The sequence below is a fragment of the Grampus griseus genome (genome assembly GCF_964374135.1).
Source record: "Grampus griseus genome assembly, chromosome: 21".
NCBI lineage: Eukaryota > Metazoa > Chordata > Mammalia > Artiodactyla > Delphinidae > Grampus > Grampus griseus.
This window is the reverse complement of record NC_139015.1, coordinates 30,395,970-30,422,977: the sequence shown is the minus strand read 5'-3', so window position 1 is coordinate 30,422,977 and position 27,008 is coordinate 30,395,970. Positions and strand designations below refer to the sequence as shown.

The window sequence follows — 27,008 nt, the reverse complement described above, 5'->3', positions numbered from 1 at the left end:
TGTTTGTTTGCTCTTTAGTTTTTCTAGGTCCTTGTGAAATGTTTCTTGTGTTTTCACCATTCTATTACCAGGATTTTGGATCATCTTTACTATCATTACTCTGAATTCTTTTTCAGGTAGACTGCCTATTTCCTCTTCATTTGTTTGGTCTGGTGGGTTTTTACCTTGCTCCTTCATCTGCTGCATATTTCTCTGTCTTCTCATTTTGTTTAACTTACTGTGTTTGGGTCTCCTTTTTGCAGGCTGCACGTTTGTAGTTCCCATTGTTTTTGGTGTCTGCTCCAGTGGGTAAAGTTGGTTCAGTGGGTTTTGTAGGCTTCCTGGTAGAGGGGACTGGTGCCTGTGTTCTGGTGGGTAGGGCTGTGTCCAGTGGTGTGTTTTGGAGTATCTGTGAACTTAGTATGATTTTAGGCAGCCTCTCTGCTAATGGGTGGGGTAGTGTTCCTGTCTTGCTAGTTGTTTGGCATGGGGCGTCCAGCAGTGGAGCTTGCTGGCAACTGGGTGGAGCTCTGTCTTAGCACTGAGATGGAGATCTCTGGGAGAGCTCTCGCTGATTGATATTACATAGGACCAGGAGGTCTCTCGTGGTCCAATGTCCTGAACTCGGCTCTCCCACCTCAGAGGCTCTGGTTGACACCAAACCGGAGCACCAAGACCCTGTCAAGCACACGGCCAGGTACGAGGGGATTTTCTTGCTTTTTGGGAAGTCTGAGGTCTTCTGCCAGTGTTCAGTAGGTTTCCTGTAGGAGGTGTTGCACATGTAGATGTATTTTTTATGTATTTGTGGGGAGAAAGGTGATCTCCATGGCTTACTCCTCCACCATCTTGAAGGTCCCCAGGTTGGTTAATTTTTAAAGTTACTATTAATATCAATAACTAATCCTACACTATGTCCAATAATGGGAAAGAAGAGGAGAGTGGCATCAGTAAGGTGGGAGAATAGGAGATTCCAGGCTGCATACTCACACAGAAACAACTACCATGGACAAGAATACCTTTATGGGAGTCCAGGAATCCAACAAAAAGGTTCCAGTCCCCTTTTGGAGTAAAAACATCTGAGAGTAGATGCATTGAAGTGGGTAAGAACAACAGTTTCTCTTGACCCACATCACCCCTTCTCCAAGGTGGCCTGTGACTTCTCCAAGAGGAGAAAGTGAAAGCGATGTAAGGAGCCTGGTTTCCCCAGCCTTGTGAGACACTGGCCACGAGGCCCACTTTTGTCCTGCCCCACCCAGAACACTGAGCGGATTGGCAGTCTGGAGACACATACGAGTAGGGAAAAGGGATGGGTGCTCACAGCAATAGTGTATGGATCACAGCAACCAGCCATGTATCCTAATAACTGGCTCGCAAGCTCCTGCAAGAGCCCTCGATATGAACCAATAGGATGCCTCACCTGAGGACACCCACAACTAGCCAGAGAACACCGACAGCACTCCACACACACCCGCATAGCCAGCACCCACACTCTCCAGCAGATGGTGCACGTAAGCCTCCAACAGGGTGCAGAATGCTGCGGAGGACACATGGATATTAGCAGCTGCCTGGACTCTGCTGAAGTGGGGGAAGGTGCACAACTTTGAACACTTCAGGGCACAGCCTTAAGGAAAATAAATAGGAGGCTTTCCACATTCATACTGGCTTTGCAAGACTGAGAGAAAGCATACAATCCTAAACTTTCGCACCACGAGGGAATAAGAGGAATGGACTACACACACCCATAGAAAAGGTCTGAGAGACCCTCAGAACTCTAGCTGGGCTGACGGGTGCCTGACTTCTTTCTCTCCCAAGGCCAGTTACTAAACACTGGAGGAGGTGGTGACTTCTTCAAATGTGAAGACAGCAATGCAAGGCATCAAGGAACATAAAGAATCAAGGAAATAAGACACCACCAAAGGACTGAAATATGTCTCTGTGGAAGACCCCAAAGGAATGAAGATGCACAAATTGCCTGACAAAAAAAAATAAAAATATTCATCATAAGTTCAGTGAAATATAAGAGAGAATAGATAGGCAAATCAATAAAAATCAGGAAAATAATACATGAACATAATGAGACATCTAACAAAGAGAGAAATTTTTTTTTAAGAACCAAATAAATTCTGGATCTGAAGAATGAAATGACTGAACTGAAATTTTTCATATAAAAAGCTGCAAAAGCACAGTTGATCAAGCAGAAGAAACAGTGAATTCAAAGACAATTATTTGAAATTATCCAGTTGGAAGAACAAAGAAGAAAAAAAATAAATTCTATGGTATATATGGAACATTGTCGAAAGAAACAACCTATGCATATGGGAATCCCAGAAGGAGCAAAGAGAAAGAGCAGAAAGCTTACTTAATAAAGAAATACTGACAGAAGAAGAAAGAAACTTATCACAAGGGAATCCACATAAGACTGTAAGACTACTCAGCAGAAACCTTGCAGTTCAGAAAGTGGGAGGATATTTTCAAAGAAAAAACTCTGCCAACCAAGAATACTGTACCTGGTAAAGCTGCCCTTCAGAAATGAAGAAGAGATAAGACTTTCCCAGAAAGACCTATGCTGAGGAAGTTCATCACCACTAGACCTGTCTTACCAAAAAAAAAAAGGCTCTTTAAAGAAGGTTCTTCAAGTCAAAATGAAAACATGCCAAATAGCATCATGAAAACATATGAAAGGATAAAATCCACTGGCAAAAGTAAGTATTCAATAAAATTCAGATACTCCAATACTATACATAATATGGTGGTATAGTAAATTACTTTTAACTCTGGTATAAAAGTTAAAAGACAAAAGCATTAAAAATAACTGTAGCTGCAACAATTTGTTCATGGATACACAATAGTTTTAAATGTAAAAATATGACTAATAGCATGAAATGTGGGGGGAGAGAAGTAAAAGCTTAGAGTTTTTGTATGAAATTGAAGACATTATCAGCTTAAATAGGCTGTTATGACTATAAAATGTTTTGTGTAAGCCTTGCGAAAATCACAAAGAAAATACTTTTAGTCAAAACACAAAATATAAAGAGAAATGAATCAAAGCATACCACCACAAAAAAAAATCACAAAGTAAGACTGTGAGAGAGGAAAAATGGGACAAAAGAACTACAAAACAAACAGAAAACACTATGGCAATAGCAAATCCTTCCTTATCAATAATTACTTTGAAAGTAAATGAATTACATTCAACAATCAAAAGACATAGAGTAGATGAATGAATAAAAAACAAAATTCAACTATGTGCTGCCTATAAAAAACTCATTTAAGCCTTCAGGATACACATAAACTGAAAGTGAAGGGATGGAATTAACTAGTTCATACAAATGGCAATCAGAGAGAGCAGGGAGGCCACATTTATATCAGATAACACAGACTTTAAGAACTTAAATAAACAATATTTATAACAATTACAAATACATATGCACCCAACCTTAGAATACCTAAATATACAAAGCGAACATTAACAGAACTGAAGAAACAGTCACAAATACAGTAATAATAATGGGTGACTTCATTACCATACTTTCAATATCGGTTAGATCATCCATAACAGAAAAATCCATAAGAAAACAATGGACTTTAACCACATTATAGACCTAATGGACCTAACAAACATACACAGAATGTTCCATCCAATAGCAGCAGAATATATATGCTCCTCAAGTGCACATAGAACATTCTCCAAGATACAGCATAGGCCAAAAACAAGTCCTAACAAATTTAAAAAGACTGAAATCATATCAAGCATCTTTTCCAACTACAATGAAAGAAAACTTGAAAATTCACAAATTTATGAAAATTAAACAATACACTACTGAAAAAAACAATTGTGTCAACATAGAAATTAAAAGGAAGCAAAAATACTTTGAGAAAATGAAAAATGGAAATAACAACATTCCAAAACCAAAGGGATGCAGGAAATTTACTTCTGAGTAGAACTTTCATAATAATAAACACCTATATTCAAAAAATGATCTCAGACAAACAACCTACCTAACACTTCAAGGAACTAGAAAAAGAAGAACCAACTAAGCTCAAAGTTAGCAGAAGGAAGGCAATAATATATATTAGAGCAGAAATAAGTGAAATAGAGATTTGAAAAACAATTTTAAAAAGTGACAAAAACTAAGAGCTGGGTTTTTGAAAAGATAAAATTGGCAAACTTTTAGCTAGGCTAACTGAGAAAAAAAAAAGGAGACAATTGATATAAATTAAAAATGAAAGAGGTGGCATTATAACAGATAGCACAGAAATACAAGGGATTATAAGAGACTACAATTATAATCAAAGTTTATAAACTAGAAGAAACCTAGAAATGATCTTCCAAGATTGAATCATGAAGAAATAGGAAATCTGAACAAACCAATAATGAGCAAACAGAGTGAGTCAGTTATCAAAAACCTCCCATAAAAGAAAAGCCCAGGATCAGATGGCTTCACAGTTGAATTCTATCAAACATTTAAGGAAAAATTAAGGCCAATCCTTCTTAATCTCTTCCAAAAAATTGAAGAGGAAAAAACACTTTCAAACTCATTTTACAAGGCCAGAATTACCCTCAGACCAAAGTCAGACAAGGACACCACAAGAAAAGAAAACTATATGCCAAAGTAGTTTTGACCTGATGAACAGCCTGATGAACATAGATGCAAAAGTCCTCAACAAAATACTAGCAAACCAAGTTCAATGGCACATTAAAATGTTCATACACCATCATCAAATGAGATATAGCCCTAGGATGCAAGGATGGCTGAACATACCCAAGTCAATAAATGCCATACACTACATTAACAGAATTAAGGATAAAAATAACATGATTATCTCAACAGATACAGCAAAAGCATTTGCCAAAATTTAATATATTTTCATGATGAAAAACTATCAACTTAGCTATAGGAAGGAATGCACCTCAACATAATAAAGGCCATATATGACAATCCCATAGCTAACAAGCCAAGGATGCCCTCTCTCACTACTCCTGTTCAACTTAGTACTGGAAGTCCTAGCCAGAGCAATGAGGCAAGAAATAAAAGACATCCAAATTGGAAGGAAAGAAGTCAAATTGTCTCTGTTTGCATTATGCTATATATAGAAAAGGTTAAAGACTTCACCAAAACAACTGTTAAAAATAATAACTTAATTATTTAAAGTTGCAAGATACAAAATCAACATACAAAAATAGTTGTGTTTCTTTACAATAAAAATGAGCTATCTACACAACAAATTAAGAAAAAATCCTATTTACAATAGCCTCAAAAAGAATAAAATGCTTAGGAATAATTTTTATTAAGGATATATAAGATCTGCACATTGAAAATTATAAAACATTGATGAACGAAATCCATGATGAAAAACAAGTAAATGGAAAGATAGCCTTTGCTGATTTTTCTTTGTGTCCTTTGGCTTTAATAAATCACAGTCACAAGTAAGCTATATGCTGAGAACTGTGAGTTCTCTACTGATTCATTAAACCTAGAGATACTACTGGGGACCACCGAGAAAGGAAAAAATTGCCATCTTAACAATTCTGAGTTTCCAATCCATTCACATGGAATATTCCAACTTCACTTAGATTTTTTCTTTTCCTCAAAATTGTGTTAAGTGAATCTGTTTTGCATTTCTTTTATTAAGAGTATTCTTATGCTACTGTGAATGGAATTGCTTTTCTAATTTCATTTTCAGATTGTTCACTGCAATTACACAGAAATTCAATTCATTTTTGTATAGTGACTGTGTATCTTGTGACTTTTATAAACTCATTTGCTTTCAAAGCTATTTTTGATGAATTCCTTAGGATTATTACATACATGCAGGATCATGTCATCTGCAGAGAGACGTGTACTTCCTCCCTCCAAATTGGACTTTTATTTCTTTTTCTTACCTGACTATACTTTCTACAGTCTCTAGTACAGCATTGAATAGAGGTGATGAGAGCCTACACCTCCTTGCTCTGTGTCTGATTTTACGAGGAAAGTACTCAGAATTTTGATATTAGTATGATGTTAGCTGTAGGTATTTCATAGATGACCTGTATCAGGTTAAGTTTCTCCCTATTTATAATTTGTGGATAATTTTATAAATGAGTGGTTATTACATTTGTTATATCCTTTCACTGAATCTTCTGAGATGATCATGTACTTTCTTTTCCTTTATTTAAATAATATGGTGTGCTACATTAATTAAACAAACTTGCAGTACTGAAATAAATCCCTCTTGGTCATGGTGGCATTCTTTTCATGTTTCTGGATTCTGTTTGTAATTTTAAAAGGGTTTTTGCATTGACATTCATGAGGAATATTGGTCTATAGTCTCCCTGTGAGGCTTTCATCTGGTGTCAGGGTAATACTGTCCTTTAAAATGAGTTATTTTTCTTATTTATTTTTTTAAAATAAATTTATTTATTTATTTATTTTTGGCTGCGTTGGGTCTTTGTTGCTGCGCGTGGGCTTTCTCTAGTTGTGGTGAGCAGGAACTACTCTTTGTTGTGGAGCACGGGCTCTAGGTACATGGGCTTCAGTAGTTGTGGCAGGCAGGCTCAGTAGTTGTGGCTCACAGGTTCCAGAGCACAGGCTCAGTAGTTGTGGTGCACAGGCTTAGTTGCTCCACAGCATGTGGGATCTTCCCAGACCAGCACTCAAACCCATGCCCCCTGCATTGGCAGGTGGATTCTTAACCACTGCACTACCAGGGAAGCCCTAAAATGAGTTTTAAAGTATCCCTTTCTCTTATATTTTCTGGGAGAGATTGTGGTATATTGCTATTGTTTCTTCTTTAAATGTTTGGTAATATTCACCAGGGAAGCTATCTAAATCTGGGCTTTAATTTGTGGAAAGATTTTTTAATAATCATCTTAAAGAACCTTGATGAAGAAATGTAAGAGAACATAGGTAGATAACCAGAGGAAATTGAAAAAACTGCAAGAGCAAAATGGAGGAATAAAGAAAGTGTAACCATCAAAAAGAACCAAACAGAAATTGTAGAGTTGAAGAAACAATAATAAAAATAAAAATTTAATAAAAGACTTCAAAAGCAGAATCAATCATGCAGAAGCAACAGTAAGTGAACCTGAATATTGTTTATTTCCAATTATCTAGTAGAGAAACAACAACAACCAAAAATAATAAAAAAGTAAAGAACACCTACCTGAATTATGGTAGCTTATCAAGCAAATGAACATTCATGAGAGCTCCTGAAGGGGAAAACAGAGAGAAAGGAGCAGAAAGATTTTTAAAGAAATAATAGCTGAAAACTTCCCAAATCTTGGGAGACATACGGACAGCTAGGAACAGAAGGCTAAAAGGTCTCCAAACAAGAAAAACCTAAAATATATTCCCCTAAGACAAATTATAACCAAAATGTTAAAAGTCAAAAGAAAATTTTTGAAGCAGCAAGATAAAAATTACTCATTACATATAAAGGAATCCATAAGGTTATCAGTGGATTTCTCTGCAGAAATGTTGCAAACCAGGATGGAGGGGGATGAAACATTCAAAATACTAAAAGAAAAAATTGCCAACCAAGAAAACTATACAAAGCAAAGTGACCTTCAAAAATTAAGGAGAGATAAAGACAATTCCAGACAAATAAAAGGTAAGAGGGTTCATCACCTCCAGACCTGCTTATAAGAAATCCAACAAGGAGTTCATCAAATTATAAGAGGACATTAAGTCATGAAAATATATAAAAGTGTAAAACTCACTGGTAAATGTAAATATATAGTCGAATTCAGAATATACTACTACTGTAATCATGACAAATCACATTTATCTCTACTACAAAAGTATTATGAAATAAACATAGTTATAATAATTTGTTAATGGACTCACAATATAAAAAATACAAGGTGTGATATTAAATGCATAAAATATAGGAGGAGGAGAATTAAAAATGCAAAGCTTTTGTATTTATAGAAGATGGGTTGTTATTAGCAGCTTAAAATATACTGTTATATCTATAAAATATCTTTATAAGCATCATGGTATTCACAAAGAGGTAATCTATAATAGATACACAAATTAAAATATATCACTACAAAAAATAAATCAAAATGGAAAACAGAAAAGAAAAAGGAACTTTAAAAAACAGAAAACAACTAACAAGATGGCAATAGAAAGTCCTTGCCTATCAATAATTACTTTAAATGTAAACAGATTAAATTCTCCAATCAAAATATACAGAATGGAAAATGGATAGAGAAAAAAAAAAAGATTCAACAGTCAAGAAACTCAATTTAGCTTTAAGAATATGCCTAAGCTGAAAGTGAAAGGAAGAAAAAGATATTCCATGCAAATGCTAACCAAAAGAAAGCAGGGTTTACTGCACTTATATTAGACAAAATAGACTTTCAGTCAAATCAGTCACAAAAGACAAAGAAGGTCATTATAAAACGATAAAGGGATCAATCCATCAAGAGAACATAACACTTGTAACTATACATGCAACAAATATTGGAGCACCTAAAAACTTTAAGCAAATATTGACAGACTGAAGGGAAAAGTAGACAACAATACAATAACAGAAGGGGACTTCAATACCCTACTTTTAACATTGGATAAATCAACCGGAAAGAAAGTAAGAAAATAGCAGACCTGAATAACATTATAGATCAAATAGACCTTGAGACATATATAGGACATTATTTCCAATGGAAAAAAATACAAATTCTTCTCAAAAGCACATGTATCATTCTCTACAATAGGATATATGGTGGTCACAGGCAAGTTTTAAGAAACTTAAGACTGAAATAATATTTTGTGTATTTTACAGTGCTATGAAACTAGAAACCAATAAAAGAGGAAAAAGTGGAAAATTCAGAAAATGCAGAATTAAACATAACACTCCTGAACGACCAATAGATCAAGGAGAAATAAAAGAAAAATCAGAAAGAATCCTGAAACAGAGAAAAACAAAAACAATATACCAAAATATATGAGATGTCGCAAAAGCAGTTATAAGAGTTACGTTTATAGCAATAAATGTCCACATTAAAAAAGGGAAATATCTCAAATAAACAACCCAACATTACACCTAAAGGAATAAGAAAAGGAGGAATAAAGTAAACCCAAAGTTAGCAAAAGGTAGAAAAGAACAAAGATTAGAGGGGAAATAAATGAAATAGAGACTAAAAAGAAAATAGAGAAGATCAATAAAACTAGGAGTTGGATTTTTGAAATCCAAAATGGCAAAACTTTAGTTAGACTAACCAAGTAAAAAAAGACAGGCCTCAATAAAATAAAATTATGAATGAAAGAAGAGACACTAAATCTGATACTGTAGAAATACAAAGGATCATAAGAAGCTACTATGAAGAATTATATGCTGACAAAGTGTGTGACCTAGAAGAAATGTATACGTTCCAAGAAACACACAATCTACCAAGACTGAATCATGAAGAAATGGAAAACTCGAACTGACTAATCCTAACTATAGGGACTAAATTTGTTTTTAAAACCTCCTAAGAAAAGCCCAGGACCAGATGGTTTCACAAGCGAATTCTATGAAATATTTAAAGAAAAATACTAATCCTTCTCCAACTCTTCCAAAAAATTAAAAAGGAGGGAATACTTCCAAACTTGTTTTCCAAGGCCAGCATTACCCCAGTACTAAAGACAGATAAGGACACCAGAAGAAAAGAAAATTGCAGGCCAATATCCCTGGTGAATACAGATGAAAAACATTCTGAAGAAAATGCTAGCACACCAAATTCAACAGCATATTGAAAGGATCAAACACCATGGTCAAGTGGGATTTATACCTTAGATACAAGAATGATTCAACATACAGGTATCAATAAATGCAATACACCCCATTAATAAAATTAAGAGTAAAATTCATAAATCTGCTGAAGAGATGCAGAAAAAAACATTTGACAAAATTCAACACTCTTTCATGATAAACACTCAAAAAATTGGGTATAGAAAGAACATATCTCAACATAATAAGAGCTATATATGACAAACTTTAGCTAACATTATACCCAATAGTGAAAAGCTGAAATCTTTTCCTCTAAGATCAGGAATAAACGGAGGTATCCACTATCACCACTCCTATTCAGCACAGTACTGGAAGTTCCAGCCAAAGCAATTAGGCAAGAAAAAGAAATAAAAGGCACTCAAATCAGAAAGGAAGAAGTAAAATTGTCGCTGTTTTCACATGACATGATCTTATATACAGAAAATCCTAAAGAACCACAAAAAAAATCCATTAGAACTGATACACAAATTGAGTAAAGTTGCAGGATACAAAATCAAACTACTAAAATCATTTCTATCCATTTATAACAAAATATATGAAAAAGAAAAATTTTAAATCCCACTTATAATAGTATCAAAAACATTATATTACTTGGGAATAAATTTAACTTTTAGACTTTATATGATGAAATTATGGCTGAAAACTTCCCTAACCTAAAGAAGGAAACAGGTATCCAGGTAAAGGAATCACAGAGAATCCCAAACAAGATGATCCCAAAGAGACCCACATTAAGAATTATCATAATTAAAATAGCAAGAGTTAAAGATAAAGAGAAAATTGTAAAGGCAGCAAGAGACAAAGTCACATACAAGGGAAGCCAAATAAGGCTCTTAGCTTATTTTTCTAAAGAAACTTTCCACCACAGAAGAGAGTGGTATGATATATTTAACGTGCTGAAAGAAAAAAAAAAATCTACAACCTAGAATATTCTACCCTGCAAGGTTATCATTCTGAATTGAAAAAGAGATAAGACTTTTCCAAGACAAGCAAAAATGAAGAGTTCATCACTACTAAACCAACCTTACAAGAAATGTTAAAGGATCTTCTTTAAGTGAAAAATAAAAGGCTACAACAAGAAATAAGAAAATATAGGAAGTGAAAAATCTCCCTGGTAAAGGCAAATACATAGTTAAGGCAGTGGATCAACCACTTAAATAATCTAGTATCAAGGTTAAAAGACAAAAATTGTAAAAATCAACTATAGCTACAATAAACATATAAGGGATAGTCATGAAGATGTAAAATATGACATCAAAAACACAAAATGTATATGGGGGGAGGGTAAAAAATGTAGATCTTTTAGAATTGTGTTTGAATTTGAATGACTATCAGTTTAAAACAAATAGGTGTAGCTATAGGTCAACATATATGATGGTGTATGGTAACCCAAATCAAAAACTACAATAGATATACAAAAATTAGAGAGAAAGGAGCCCACACATAACACTAAAGAAAATCATCAAACTGCAAGGGAAGAAACTAAAAGAGAAAGAAAAGAGAGAAGAATTACAGAAACAACCAGAAAGCAAGAAACAAAATATCAATAAGTACATAGCTATCAATAACCCCTTTAAATGTCAAAGGACTAAATGCTGCAATCAAAAGGCTGACTGGATAAAAAAAAAAAAACAAGACGCATCTATAAGCTACTTATAAGAGACTCAACTCAGAGCTAAATACATATGCAACAATCTCATCTACAATCACATCAAAAAGAATAAAATACCTAAGAATAAATTTAACCAAGGAAGTGAAAGACCTATACTCTGAAAACTATAAGACATTGATGAATACATACAAATAAATGGACAGATATACCATGTTCATGGATTGGAAGAATTAATGTTAAAATAACTGTACTACCCAAAGCAATCTACAGATTGAATGCAATCCCTAGCAAAATACTCATGACATTTTTCTCAGAACTAGAACAAAGAATTCTAAAATGTGTATGGAACCACAAAAGACCCCTAGCAGCCAAAGCAATCTTGAGAAAAAAAGAACTAGAGTTATCACACTCCCTGACTTCTATTTTACAAAGCTACAGTAATCAAAACAGTATGCTACTGACACAAAAACAGGTATAAATCAATGGAACAGAATAGAGAGCTCAGAAATAAATCATACACATATGGTCAATTAATCTATGACAAAGGAGGCAAGAAGGTATACAATGGTGAAACAACAGTCTCTTTAATAAGCCATGTTGGGAAAACTGGACACCTCCACCTAAAAGAATGAAATTTTTGTATATCATGTGTGTATATTACATCATATACAAGAATAAACTCAAAATGGATTAAAGACCTAAATGCAAGACCAGAAACCATAAAACTCCTAGAAGAAAACATAAGCAGTACACTCTTTGACTTTGAATTTAGCAATATTTTTAATGGATCTGTCTCCTCAGGCAAGGGTATAAAAAGCAAAAATAAAGAAATGGGACTCATTCAAACAAAATCTTCCGCACAATGAAGGAAACCATCACGAAAACAAAAAGGCAACCAACTGAATGGGAGAAGATATTTGCAAATATGTTTGTTAAGGGGTTAATATCCAAAATATAAAATGAACTCAGATGACTCAATATTAAAAAAACAAACAAGCAAACAAAACAAAAACTTGATTTTATTTTTTTCCCTTTTTTTAAATTTAATTTTTATTTTAAAATTAAAAAAAAATTTTTATTGGGGTATAGCTGTTTTACAATGTTGTGTTAGTTTCTACTGTACAGAGAAGTGGAGTTCCCTGTGCTATACAGCAGGTTCTCATTAGTTATCTATTTTATACATATTAGTGTACATATGTCAATCCCACTCTCCCAATTCATCCCACCCCCCCTTTTCACCCCTTGGTGCCCACACGTTTCTTCTCTACTTCTGTGTCTCAATTTCTGCATTGCAAATAGGTTCATCTGTACCATTTTTCTAGATTCCACATATATGCCTTAATATATGATATTTGTTTTTCTCTTTCTGACTTACTTCACTCTGTATGACAGTCTCTACTGGTCAGAATGGCCATCATCAAAAAATCTACAAATAATAAATGCTGGAGAGGGTGTGAAGAAAAGGGAATCCTCTTGCACTGTTGGTGGGAATGTAAATTGATACAGCCACTGTGGAGAACAGTGTAGAGGTTCCTTAAAAAACTAAAACTGGAATTACCATATGACCCAGCGATACCACTACTGGGTATATACCCAGAAAAACCATAACTCAAAAAGACACATGCACCCCAATGCTCACTGTGGCATCATTTACAATAGCCAGGTCATGGGAGCAACCTAAATGTCCACTGACAGACGAATGGACAAAGAAGATGTGGTACATATATACAATGGAATATTAATGAGCCATAAAAAGGAACGAAATGGGGTCATTTGTAGAGACGTAGATGGACAACTTGATTTTGAAATGGACAGAGAGCCTGAATAGGCATCTTTCAAAAGACACACAGATGGCCAACAGGCACATGAAAAGATGTTCAACATCACTAATCAGGGAAATGAAAATCAAAATCACAATGAGATATCACCTCACACCTGTCAGAATGGCTGTAGTCAAAAAGGCAACAAATGGCAAGTGTTTACAAGGATGCGGAGAAAAGGGAACCCTGGCACACTCTTGGAGGGAATGTAAATTGTTACAGTCACTATGGGAAACTATATGGAGGTTTCTCAATTAAAAATAGAACTACTTTGATCCAGGATATATATCTGAAGGATATAATAACAGTGTCTTGAAGAGGCAGGTGTACCCCCATGTTCATCGCAGCATTACTCACAATAGCCTAGATATGGAAATGACCTAAGTGTCGAGCAATAGATTAATGTATTAAAAGAAATGTAGTGTGGAATAATATTCAGCCATAAAAAATAAGGAAATCTTGCCATTTGCGACAACATGTAGGAACCTGGAGGACATTATGCTAATTGAAATAAGTCAGACAAGAGAAAGAGAAATACTATATAATCTCACATGTGAAATGTAAAAAAGTCAAACTCCTCAAAGCAGAGAGTAGATTGGTGGTTGCCAGTGGGTGCTAGGTGAGGAAAATGGGAAGATGTAGGTTAAGGGTACAAATTTTCAGCTATAAAATGAAAAAAATCTGGGGATCTAATGTACTGCATTACTGTAGTTAACAATAATGTTATTATATACTTAAAAGTTGCTAAGATAGTAAATCTTAAATGTTCTCAGTATGTGAAGTGGTGGATGTGTTAACTAACCTTATTGTGGTCATCATTTCACAATACATACTTAGAGCAAATCATTACGTTGTACATCTTAAACTAAAGAATCATATGTTGGTTATATCGAAAAACCTGGGGGAAATTTTTTTAAAGATTAAATCATGCTCTTCCTCCTGTCTTAAGAATATGTGCATTTACCTTTGTTCAAGAGTTTGTTTCTTTCTCCTTAGGGTTCCAATGGATTGTGCTGGGTGTTGGGCAATTTTCAGGGGTTCGTTAAATGCTTTCATTAAAAGGAACTGAATGGTTGTAACAGTAACTGAATGAATTGTGAAGGTAGAGAGGATTTTTACCAGAAGACAGTAAAGAGAAGTTAGCCAGCAAAAAGAACTAGTCTAACTTCCTGTCCCTATGTTAAGTATGGTCTTATAAAATAAGAATTTAAGAAGGTTGCCCAAGGTGTATGTTGATCACAGAGAAATCCCAGTGGGTACAGGAAAGATTTGTAATGTGGTATAGGAATGGGAAGTCAAATCAGGAGAGAGAAGCATCAGGCATTATGTACAGGAGAGTCCTAGAAATGACAGATTACAGAGTGGACTGAAGTGTGACAGGGGCTCCAATGCTGCTTGCATATAATAAGATGGGAAGGACTGCATAGAGTAGTGACATGTTTTCCATCTCCCTGGAACAAGTATTTCAAGAAATTTAATGATGGGACTTCCCTGGTGGCGCAGTGGTTAAGAATGCACCTGCCAATGCAGGGGACACGGGTTCGAGCCCTGGTCCAGCAAGATCCCACATGCTGTGGAGCGACTAAGCCCATGCGCTACAACTACTGAGCCTGTGCTCTAGAGCCTGCAAGCCACAACTACTGAAGCCCACGCACCTAGAGCCTGTACTCTGCAACGAGAACCCACCGCAATGAGAAGCCCACACACCGCAACAAAGAGTAGCCCCCACTCGACACAACTAGAGAAACCCCGCACGCAGCAACAAAGACCCAATGCAGCCAAAAATAGATAAATAAATTAAAAAAAAAAAAAAGAATTCGCCTGCCAATGCAGGGGGCACAGGTTCGAGCCCTGGTCCAGGGAGATCCCACATGCCGTGGAGCAACTAAGCCCGTGCACCACAGCTACTGAGCCCAGGCACCACAACTACTGAAGCCCATGCGCCTAGAGCCCGTTCTACACACGTGAAGCCACTGCAATGAGAAGCCCGCGCACCACAATGAAGAGTAGCCCCTGCTCGCCGCAACTAGAGAGAGCCTGCATGCAGCAACAAAGACCCAACATAGCCAAAAATAATAAATAAATAAATAAATTTTTTAAGAAAAAGAAATTTAATGCTAACATATAAAATACAGATTGCCTCCTACCTTGCAATTTCGTGTGCAGCATTCCCCCGAACCACATATTTTATTTTTTTTCTTTCTACATGTTCTAGGATCACAGCAGTCTGGATGTGTACAATTCTGGAAACAAATGCTTTGTTACTCAGTCATGCATGATTAGGTACAATCAAATAAAACTACAATACAGAATTTATTTACGAAGTATGAGCATTTCTTAAAAACCAGTTTCTGTAATTCCACTCTTTACATGAGACTTATTGAAATCAACATCTCAGCCAGTAGGTTGTAAAAGAAATGTGTCATTTCACTACATTCCATATAATCTGAACAATATTAACATACTACTGTGGAGCCAAAAACTTAGAGGAAATAGTTATTAGATTTCTTGTTAGCTACCATTCTCTTCTAAATTTTTCCTATATTCTTGCTTTCATAATAAATCTATTTACACACTGCCAGCAGGCAGACTCTCAGCTTCTGTCTGAAATGGCAAACCCCCAAACTTCTGCCCCCAGAAAAGTGGTCCCAGAAGCCAGTCTGGTCTGTCCAGATTTCACTGGGATGCTGGCCCCATACGTACTTGTATTTTACAAGATTCAGTGCCTTCAATCAACTTTTCCAGTCTTCAGTAGCAAGTTTGTTTTAAACTCTGTAATTTACCAATATTAGAAGTTTGAGTTTCCTGGTGTTGTGTTTTTTCTTACTGGTATTTTTTTGTTTGTTTTTGTTTTTGTTTGCAGTACGCAGGCCTCTCACCGTTGTGGCCTCTCCCGTTGCGGAGCACAGGCTCCGGACGCGCAGGCCCAGCGGCCACGGCTCACGGGCCCAGCCCCTCCGTGGCATGCGGGATCCTCCCGGACCGGGGCACGAACCCGTGTCCCCTACATCAGCAGGTGGACTCTCAACCACTGCGCCACCAGGGAAGCCCCTTACTGGTATTTTTAATTGGTATTTTCAATGAACAGCTTCACCACAGGCAGCAATATTATACTTTTAAAAGGCTATTTATTTCATCTATTGACTCGTGTATTCATGTACTCAAAGTTTAAATATTCCTTTGTTAGCTTTTTTTCTTACTGTATCTCTTAATCAAATGTTTGGTTATTCTAGTTTGGGTTTTTTTTTTCTTTTTCAATACAACTCCATTTGTAAGGGCAGACTTTCTTAAGAATAGAATGCTCTGGCTATTTCAAAATGGTTCCTTTTCCCCTCCCTCTGTCAGAAGCATTAGACTTCTCTCCAGTATTCACTGTGACAAACAGTTCAAGTTTCTGCAGGTACAACTCATAAAAGTGTGGGGACCTTCCTATGATCGGGTTCCCCTGGAGTTTTAAACTATCAGAGTTCTACACACTGAGACTCCAGAAATTTGTCAATTCCAGTTCAGGTTTTCCTACCCAGATACTGGTTCCCAAAAGGTTTTAGCTTGTGGGTTGCTACTCTATTAAGTTGTGATTCTCTGCATCCACCTGTTGGTTTTTCCAATTTGTGGGGCAGTGGTTTGCTCTGTGACCTCACATCTCTGATGGATGCAAGAAGAGCTATTTCTTTTCCAAGTTGGTTAGCTTTTTACTTGTAAGGATTAAGTGGTGACTTCTAAACTTCTCACATGTCAGACCAGAAACCATAATTGTATTTCAATGTATTTGAATAAAAGTCCTTTGAATTGGCTTTTGAATCTCCCATTTCAGAGTCTATCATTTTATTTTTCTTAACAGAGCCTAAAAGAAAAAGTTTCTAAATTTGATTAAGTACAACTTACATATTTTTCTTTAAAACCTCATTCTTATTTGCCTTATCTAAGAAAGTTCTGCCTATCACAGAGTCAAAAAGACTGTCTCCTGTGTTTTACTCTAAGAGCTTTAGGATTTTCGCTTTTATATTTAGGTCTTTGATCCATTTCAAGTTAGTTTTTGTGTATGGTGAGATGTCAAAGTTTTCTTTTTATGTACGTGGATATCTAGCTCATACAATACCTTTGTTGGAAAGGTTTTCTTCACCCATTTAACTGCCTTAACATCTCTGATTGGCAGAGAATCAACTGACCTTATAAATATTTTATATTTGGATTCTCTATACTGTTTCATTAAGGGATATATTTATGCTTTGGCCAATACCACATTATACTGATTATTTCTGCTTTATAGAAAATTTTGAAATTTACAGAAAATTAGTGTATGTGCTCCACCTTTGTTCTTTTTAATTGCTTTGTCTATTCTAGGTCCTTTGCATTTCCATATATATTATAGTATCAGCTTGTCAATTTCCACAGAACGATGGTGGGGTTGGGATTGGGATTGTGTGGAGTGTTGATGTAGAGCTGACATCTTGGCAATATTGTGTCTTCCAATCCATGAAAGTGGGATATGTCTCCCTCTCGATCTTCTTTCATTTCTCTGAGCAATGTGAGTTTTCATTGTACAGGTCTTGCACGTATTCTGTTAAATTTATCTCTATTTCATGTTTTTGAAACAATGTATATGGAATTGTACATTTTAGTTCATTTTACATTTGTTCATTGTTTATACATAGAACTCCATGGAATTTGGGTTCACGTGCATTCATTCATTAGCTTTAGCAGACTTCGGGGGCAGATTGTTTAGGATTCTCCAATCACGTGGCCAAGTTGAATTTGATTAGACAGTTTTAATCTTCCTTTCCACTCACTGTTTCTTTTTCGTGCCTTACTGCAGTTTCACTGTGTGTTTCTTTGTGTTTCTTTATCTTCCCTTACTGCAATGGCAGGAGCATCCACTGCAGTGTTGAAGGGAAACATAACCTGTCCATACAAAACTTTTTTTCCGTATAATAGCAAACGATGCATTTTGCTATATAGTCTATAGTCTTTAGATGTTCTTGTCTTTTTGTTACTGCTTGTAGTTAAAGGCATATTTCTGCAACTCCTTATACACTCTTTGTGGTCACTAATTATAAGATTAGAGCTGATGCATACACTAAAGAATTTAGGAAGACAATATTTGAAGACAAATATTAACTAAAGGATGTTTGCTCCCCACTTCAAAAAATGGCAAAATTAGGAAACTTAAAGGCTTCCATCTTCCCCAAAGAAGGTATTTTTCAAAATTTTTCTTCTAAAAGACAAGGTCTTCTTTTCCACCTCGTACTCACATATACAGGAAGTAAAAAATATTTTTGAAAAAATTTCCACTAACCTGTAAAGTGCCGCAATCACATTCTTCACCCGATTCCAACTTTCCATTGCCACACGTCTGCCTCTGTTTGTAAACTGGCTCAACAGGAAGGATTTTATGAAGACATTCAAGGCCAGAATGTGCAGCAAAATATTTAAAGTCATCCAAGCTACAAGTGCTAAAATCCTTTATACCCTCAGATAGCCTAAAATATAAAAAAAAAAAGGGTATGACAAAAATTATTGCTGTATAACTCTACATTTCTCCTAATGTATGATGTTTTCAAGAGAGATTTAAAGAGCATTATTCTCATGGATAACAATAAGCACACGTTTAAAAATATAAAAGTATTTAAAAAATACTAACATTTTTAACACACTTTTTAAATTTCACCAAGAAAATTCTTGTAATGAAAAAAAAAATCCAAAATCTTTTGCCATTCATCCTGTTTTAAAGAAGACCAATTATTTACCTGTCCTAAAATCTTTATTAATTGTTTAAACATAGGAACTGTGTTACTCTTTATTTACCTTCTTAGTGCCAAACAACTGAATTTAAAATTTTTGGCCTAGGTATTTAATATACTTTTTATTTATTTAATATTTTTTGTATTTTTTCTGTAAATATCAATATGAACATGTCTGTATTATCTTTAAAAGTATATTTTAGAACTTTTGCTCTCTGTAATTAGGCATTTTTCAAACAAGAATCTGTTGTTTGATTTATACCATGGGAGGGACAAGAGGAATACCTGTCCTAATGGAGTGAGAAAGTTGTTAGTAGTCTGCTAATATATCAGCATCCAACTAAAACCCTAGAAAGAATACAATTTAAGAGTAAAGACTATGCCCTAGACCAGTAGCTGACAAACTTATCTGTGAAGGGCCACACAGTAAATATTATAGGCTTATATGCCATATGCTCTGTTGTAGCTACTCAACTCTGCCACTGTAGTGCAAAAGCAGCCATGAAGAACACATAAAACAGTAAGCCTACAAAATGAATTTACAAAACAGGCAGGCAGCCAAATTTAGCCTATAGATCATTGTTGGCTGACCTCTGCCCTATACTAAAATCTACTCTGTATCAGTCCTAACAGTTAGAGCCTAAACTCAAGCCCTGACAACATCCCCAGAGGAAACCAAGTTTGGAAGTTCAGGCCTGCCATTTTAGAGGGGTTTGGAAATGCCTTGAGTTTTCTATAGACTCATGTTAATGAAGTATAAAACCAAGCACATAAAATTTAAAATGATTACCCAATAACTGAATTGCCTGGTAGAAAAAGAATCAATGCTTTTCAGAGGAAGGTAATGAGAATCTAGGCTTTCTATTGTACTATCAAACAATATCCAATATGCTACTACTACTAATAATCATACAAAGAAATAAGAAAATGTAAACCATAGTCAATAAAAAAGCAGTCAATAGTAAGCAACACTGAGATGGCCCAGGTGTTAGATTTGGCAAATACTTGAAAGGAACCATTATAAATATATTCAATTAATTAATTAAATAATTCAGAGAAATTACAGCCTTACAGAGTGAACACTCAAAAGAGAGTGCATATCATCCAATTTACCTAATGTTCTAGAGCCAGTAAAACCAATTGTAGTGATAGAAATCAGATCAGCTGTTGACTGGGGCAGGATGGAAGGTAAAAAGGACAGCCAAGGATCACAAAAGAACTTTCTGTGGAGATGGAAATGTTGCATAGCCTGACTGACACTGGTTCAGTAATTTGTATATATTTATCAGTCATAAACTTGTACACTTAAAGTTTAAAGTGTATGAATTTTATTGTAGACAAATCGTACCTCAAAAGTTGATTTTTTATAGTGTATATAAATACAACACTCAAAAAGATGATGAAAGGATATTCCTTTGAGGAACAATTTCACACAGAGAAGAAGTAATTTAGTTATTATCTACTTTGTGCCTTCACAGATATTTGGGATAACATAGATTCAGTCATCACAGGACAAAATGAAATAATAAGAATACTGAGCTAAAAGGTCATTATTGGAAACATTTACCAAGCACTCTTCTAGGCAACTGGTGTGTAGTGAAACGTAGACCAAGTGCCTGCTAGGGGCCAAAAGTATAAACATCAGGAAATAGGTATATGAAATAAGTCAGATAGTTACTGGAATGATGAAGAAAAATAAAACAACACAATTTACAGGGAATAAAAGACACTGTTTTAGAAGAGAAGACATTTATTTAAAAAAAAAAAAACTATGCCTAAGATTGGTAACAAGGCAAGGGTACCCACTCTCACCAGGTCGATTCACATTGGGCTGAATTTATTTCAAGTGCAATTAAGCAAGAAAAAGGAATTACACAAAAATAGATGGAGAGGAAAACATAAAGCTGTTCTTATTCATGGACAACAAGATATTGTTTACAGAAAATCTTAAGTAATCAACAAATAAAATCTCCTGGAATTTCTGTTGAGTTTAGGAAGTTTGCAGCACACAAAGTCAACATACAAAAATTATATTTCTATGTACTAGCAATGAGCACTCTGAAAATGAAATTAAGAAAACAGTTCTTTTCAAAATAGCAAAAAAGAATAAAATGTTTAAGAATAAATATAACAAAACAAGTACAAGACATGTAAACTGTAAAATACCATACATTGCTGGGGAAAATTAAAGACCTAAATAAATGAAGACATATACCAGATTCAAGAATTAAAAGACTCAGTATTGTTAAGATGGTAACTCTCCCAAAATTGACTATTTATAATACCCAAGATATGGAAGCAACCCAAATGCCCATCCACAGATGAATGGATGAAAAAGATATGGTATAGAATATTACTCAGCCATAAAAATGAATGAAATTCTTCCATTTGCAGCAACAAGGATGGATCTAGAGACTATCATACTAAATGAAGTAAGTCAAACAGAGAAAGACAAATACTGTATGGTATTTGTCATACTAAGTGAAGTAAGTCAAATAGAGAAAGACAAATACCATATGGTATCGCTTATATGTGGTAACTAAAAAATAGTACAAAAGAACACATATGCAAAACAGAAGTAGACTCACAGATACAGAAAACAAACAAGGGGTTACCAAAGGGGAGAGGGAGGAGGGGAGGAGCAAGTTAGGAGTAGGGCATTAAGAGATATAAACTAGTATGTATAAAACAGATAAGCAACAAGGATACAGTAAATATATAGCACAGGGAATTATAGCCATTATCTTGTAATAACTTATAATGGAATATAATCTGTAAATATACTGAATCACTATGCTGTATACCTGGAACTACCATAATGTTGTAAATAACTATACTTCAATTTTTAAAACTCTCAACAGTTTTCATAAAAATTGGAAATTTGATAATAAAATATATATGAAACTACAAAGGACCTAGAATAAACAAAACAATTTGGGAAAAGATGAAAAAACTTGGGGATTTGTACTACCTGATTTCAAAATTGTTTTAAAGTATTATCAGTGATACTAAAATCTTGAAAAAGCCTTTTTCTTCAGTAGTCTCTCTCTCAGTGGGGCATAGTTTTACTTATTTGTGACTTGATGTCTTTCTAAATTAAAAAAAGATACATTTTTAACTTGAATTGTACTGTTCATCCTTATATTGTATAATGCCAGTATCAAGGCACTTAACTTTAAATAGAATCACTAAAATCACACAATTCATATGGCTTGTCCCCAGAGGGCACCTTCAATCTAGCCAGCAGAGAAAAATACAAGCCAGACTCTGGAAGGTAGGAAGGAGGAAGAGAATGTCCCCAGGCATGGAGAGGCCTGAGGGAGTGCTGGGTCTTATTTTGGCGTGTGTTCCATCTGCACTTGAAAAGAATGCGCATCCTAGTGTAGGATATAGTGTTCTATAATTGTCAATTAATTCAGTTTGGTTATAGAAATATAAAGTCCCTAACCAAAAAACAATTTTTAAGTATACTGTGTGTTTAATAAAGAAAATGATCTTACACAGCTTTTGGTGACATTGCGCAAACATCTCCTGAACAATGGCAGATCTCAGTATTATCATAACTCATTCCCATGTTAAGGCCAAGCAACTGCACAATACTGAGAGCATATGACTCCAAGGATAAACCCTCTGAATACTAAATATAAGGAAAATAAAAGAAAAATAGTTAGCTAAGAATCTTATTCAGTTATAAAAAGTTACTTACTATAATCAAACATTCATACATAAAACTCATTTTTTAAACATCTTTATTGGAGTATAATTGCTTTACAATGGTGTGTTAGTTTCTAATTTATAACAAAGTGAATCAGTTATACATATATATATGTTCCCATATCTCTTTCCTCTTGCATCTCCCTCCCTCCCACCCTCCCTATCCCACCCCTCTAGGTGGTCACAAAGCACGGAGCTGATCTCCCTGTGCTATGTGGCTGCTTCCCACAGGATTAAAGACACAGACCTACTAGAGAATGGACTTGTGGATATGGGGAGGGGGAAGGGTAAGCTGTGACAAAGTGAGAGAGTGGCATGGACATATATACACTACCAAACATAAAACTCATTTTTAAAATTCATTAATGCAGCCAAGATACTTAACGTAGACACAATTGTACTAGTTATGTAAGTATTATTAAACACGGATGGATGAGTAACACTACAGTTTAATTTCAAGATACTATTACGTAATGACAATACCAGCTATCTTAGCAAATCTAATAGAGTTTAAACACCACACTATATCGCTTCTTTGAATTATTTTAAACAAGATGCTTTTAATCTTTTATTTTAATAATCAATCCTACATTCTCTTTGTAGTATACAGTCTCTAAAATGGGTCCCTGCCTCCTGGCATTTATGATCCCGTGTATCCCCACTCCATTGAGTGTAGGCTGGACTTACTGACTTGCTTCTAATTAACTGAATATAGCAGAAGTGATGGGTCATCATTTCCAAGATAAGTTATTAAAAGACTGACTTCTTGGATTCTAGGTCTCTCTCTCTCTCATTCGCTCTGGGGGAAGGTAGCTACTTTGTCATGAAGTAGGCCTGTGGAGAGGTCCTCGTGAGTGAGCTTGGAAACTTTTTCTGAGGTCTTCCCATAGTCACATGACTGAGCTTGGAAGCAAATCCCCTCTGTGTTGAACCTTGAGATAATTACAGCCCTAGCTGACATCTTGTTTTCACCAACTAAGCTGCTCCTAGATTCCTGACCCACAGAACTGTGTTGTTTTCATGTGCTAAGGTTTGGTACAATCAGTTACATAGCAATAGATAACTAATACACCCTCAACAGGTATTGCTGTTTTCCTTTGAAACATTTCTATTATCTGCACAGAAGTTTATAGCAGTTTTATTCATAACTGCCACAACTTGCAAGCATCCATGATGTCCTTCAGCAGGTGAACAGATAAACTGTGGCATGTTTCAGACAATAGAATATTATTCAGCACTAAAAAGAAATGAGCTACAAGGTCATGAAAAGACACCGAGGAAATTTAAATGCATGTTACTAAGCGAGAGAAGCCAACCTGCAGAGACTATATACTATATGACTCCAACTATATGACATCCTGGAAAAAAAGTTATGGAGACAAAAGATCCATGGCTGCAGGTGGGGAGGGGAGAAATTAATTGGCAGAGAGCACAGAGGATTTTTAAGGCAGTGAAAATACTGTGTATGATACCATAATGATGGGCACATATCATTTGGTCAATAATGATTTGACCAAATCCGTAGAAAGTACACCACCAACATTGAACCCTAAGGCAAATTATGAACTTTGGGTGATTTTTAATGGGTCAATGTACGTTTATCAATTGCAATAAGTATAACCCTCTGGTGAGTGATGGTGATAATGAAGAAGGTTATGCAAGTGTAGGGGCAAGGGATACATTGATAATCTATGCACCTTCTTCTCAATGGTGCTGTGAACCTAAAACTGCTCTAAAAATAGTAGTTTTTAAAAAGTTGTTGGTACTTGATGGACCAAGAGCAAGATGGCATTGTGAGGGAGTGGCAAGTAAAGCACAGTTCAGGGGAGAAGATTAACTGACCCATGAAGATGTTTCTAAGTTTCCATTCCGCATATTGCCCTGGGTTGCTTGTTGTTCAACCACAGCCACTGAGAGGTAGAAAACAACAATCAGCTGACGCATCAGACACTTCAGTCCACCTTCAGAGCGTAGAGAGCAATTTTGTTTACTGGAAGACTGCTTGAACTCAAGCAATCCCTCCTTCCTGCACCCCAGCTTTTGATCAAAAGCAGTTCTTAGGACCAAACAGAAGCCCTTGCCAGGACACACTTTATTCCCTTCATAGTTACAGACAATATTAATAGTAACCAAGGAACACATTTCGTTTCTCAGAAGACACAATGCCACTCTATTGGAAAAGGCATTCAATATGACTTTCATTGTCCCCAACAGGTCTCAGATAGCTGGTTCAATTGAGAGACATAACGGTTTCCTTAAATAATTCCTTTTCAAATCCAACAAATGGACCCTTAAATGGGTGTCTATATTGGCCAAGCTATTAATGTCTCTTAATTCAAGGACCCTTGTCTGACACACACTTCACACAAACTTTAAAACATTTTTCCCTTTTCCTTCCCTATATTTAAAGGGGCTTATGTCTGGCCTCCATGTATATGAAGACTCACTGTACAGGAGCGCCTTTAACTATGTCTCCCCTACTGCTGTAAATATTTTATCTTGCCCCACCCCATAAGGGTTGGAGACCAGATCCAGGTACATACCATCCTGAGGTCTATTAACCATAGATTTCCTCCTGGTCCAGGCAGCTGCTAATTTGACATGAGACCCATTTGAGCCTGAACTTCCACCACCACAAAAACAAATGAAAAACAAAAACAAAACCTCTCAAGTGCAGCTGTACAACATTCTGTTGACTGTTCATCTCATGACCATTGATCTGAGTGTTTTTATTGGTTTGCAATCTGGAGGCCCAAATCCTCCAAGTGAGCCATTATTTCAGCCAGACGTGGCAAATGCTGAGGCCCACATGCCACTGAGTTTGGATAATGCAAACCTGACAACCAAAAGACTTCGCCGGCTTGCCTGTCAACAACCAAACCAACAACTGAGGCAAAAGGCCCATACTGGCTGGCCAAATCAGGGTGCCTGCCTCCAGCATGATTATGGAGCCCTAAACACGGGTATAAATATTTTAAATGGCAAACAACCTGCCCTCCTATTAACCACATACACCAAAATCAGGTCATGAAATCTAAAACCTATTTATAACAGAACTCTTCTCATCACCTAATAAGGCAAAACCCTAGACTGTTGGACACTTTTAGATCCAGCCACAGCTAACTTGGGCTGTGCCAGTCAGGCTCTGCACAGATGTCAATATCACTTCTGCTCGCTGTGCACCCACAAGCCCCTCGAGTTAACAGATATTTATAAATTGAAGTCACAGGCCCAACATTGCCTTCAAATTACACAAGTACTTCAGCACCATTTTAATACCACAGAGCCACAAAAATAAAACCTGCGTTCATTCAAGTGGGGATCAGCTTAAAAAGGATATCCTAGCACCACACCCCAAACAACATTGCCCTGGCCCAGGAACTCGCTGCTAGAGATGTTATTACCTCAGATGACATCACTCCAGCTTAAGACCTGCCTGTTGGAGATGACTCTGCATCCTGCACGGAGACAACTTCCCCTCAGACACTAAAACTTCCACCCCAGGCAGGCTCGTGGACTGCCTCTCCCAAGGCACAAATTGCACACAAGAAATGTACTGGTTTTCTTACTTCGATATTAGGGACTCTATTGTGTTTCCTGAGCAGCTGTCTGTGTAGCCCATGACAAGGGTATACTTTTTTGTCCTCTATCAAACCATATATCCCTACACTCCATGTCTCTCTGTGCCATTCTAAACACTGGTGGAGATTATTGCTTTCCCTAGGAGTCACCTGCCTTGTATCATGAACCCCTGGACCCTAGGGAGAGGAGCACTCACTCCCCAGTCCCTTCTCCTACTACTCCCACCCTGCATCTCTGACCATGACTACAACCACCTCTTCCCTTTGGGTACATACAAATACCATCAATCTTTATATATACTTTACCAAACTAATCAGCTGATACTCTCCAACAACATAAACTGCCTGACTTGCCACTTTTACCCCAAAATACACCAGGATATTATTGTCAAGAAACACACATATAGAATTTTTAACACAATTTACAACTGCACAAAGATGCTCTTAGAGACTCCAGAAATTTCAGATCTATTTCCTTGGCTAATGTTATACAAATGGGAAATTTAGTTATGAGCTGGTCTACAAGAATTCCTTATACGTCTACTTCTGTTTCTCCTTTTTACTCTCATAATAAAATGTTCTCTATGCTGTTTAGCTAAACTTAGGCTCTACTCTCTAAAAGTGTCTTATTATGCCAAAGGTTTGATCATATTTCAAACCACGACAAGACTAACTTTATTAACATCACCATTTTCTGTATTCCGAAGCTTTCATATCTAGGGCCTTACCAACCTAGAGGACTGCCCTTCTTAGGGTTATCCAATTACTTCAGATAGTAGACAACTCACCTTTCATATGCAAACCAATC

General features: G+C 36.0%; 1 protein-coding gene across 1 annotated transcript in view; it reads right to left on the bottom strand.

Annotated features, from left to right (window-relative positions):
• The window catches only part of LOC309838896 (disintegrin and metalloproteinase domain-containing protein 5-like), a gene marked incomplete at both ends in the record, with an annotated part of 144,038 nt that overhangs the window by 70,021 nt on the left and 47,009 nt on the right, over nt 1–27,008 (bottom strand). Inside the window, 3 exons of the mRNA XM_082680312.1 lie at nt 15,312–15,407; nt 18,461–18,644; nt 22,406–22,542. Of these exons, the coding sequence (XP_082536438.1) occupies nt 15,312–15,407; nt 18,461–18,644; nt 22,406–22,542 (417 nt within the window). The remainder of the gene's footprint in view (nt 1–15,311; nt 15,408–18,460; nt 18,645–22,405; nt 22,543–27,008) is intronic.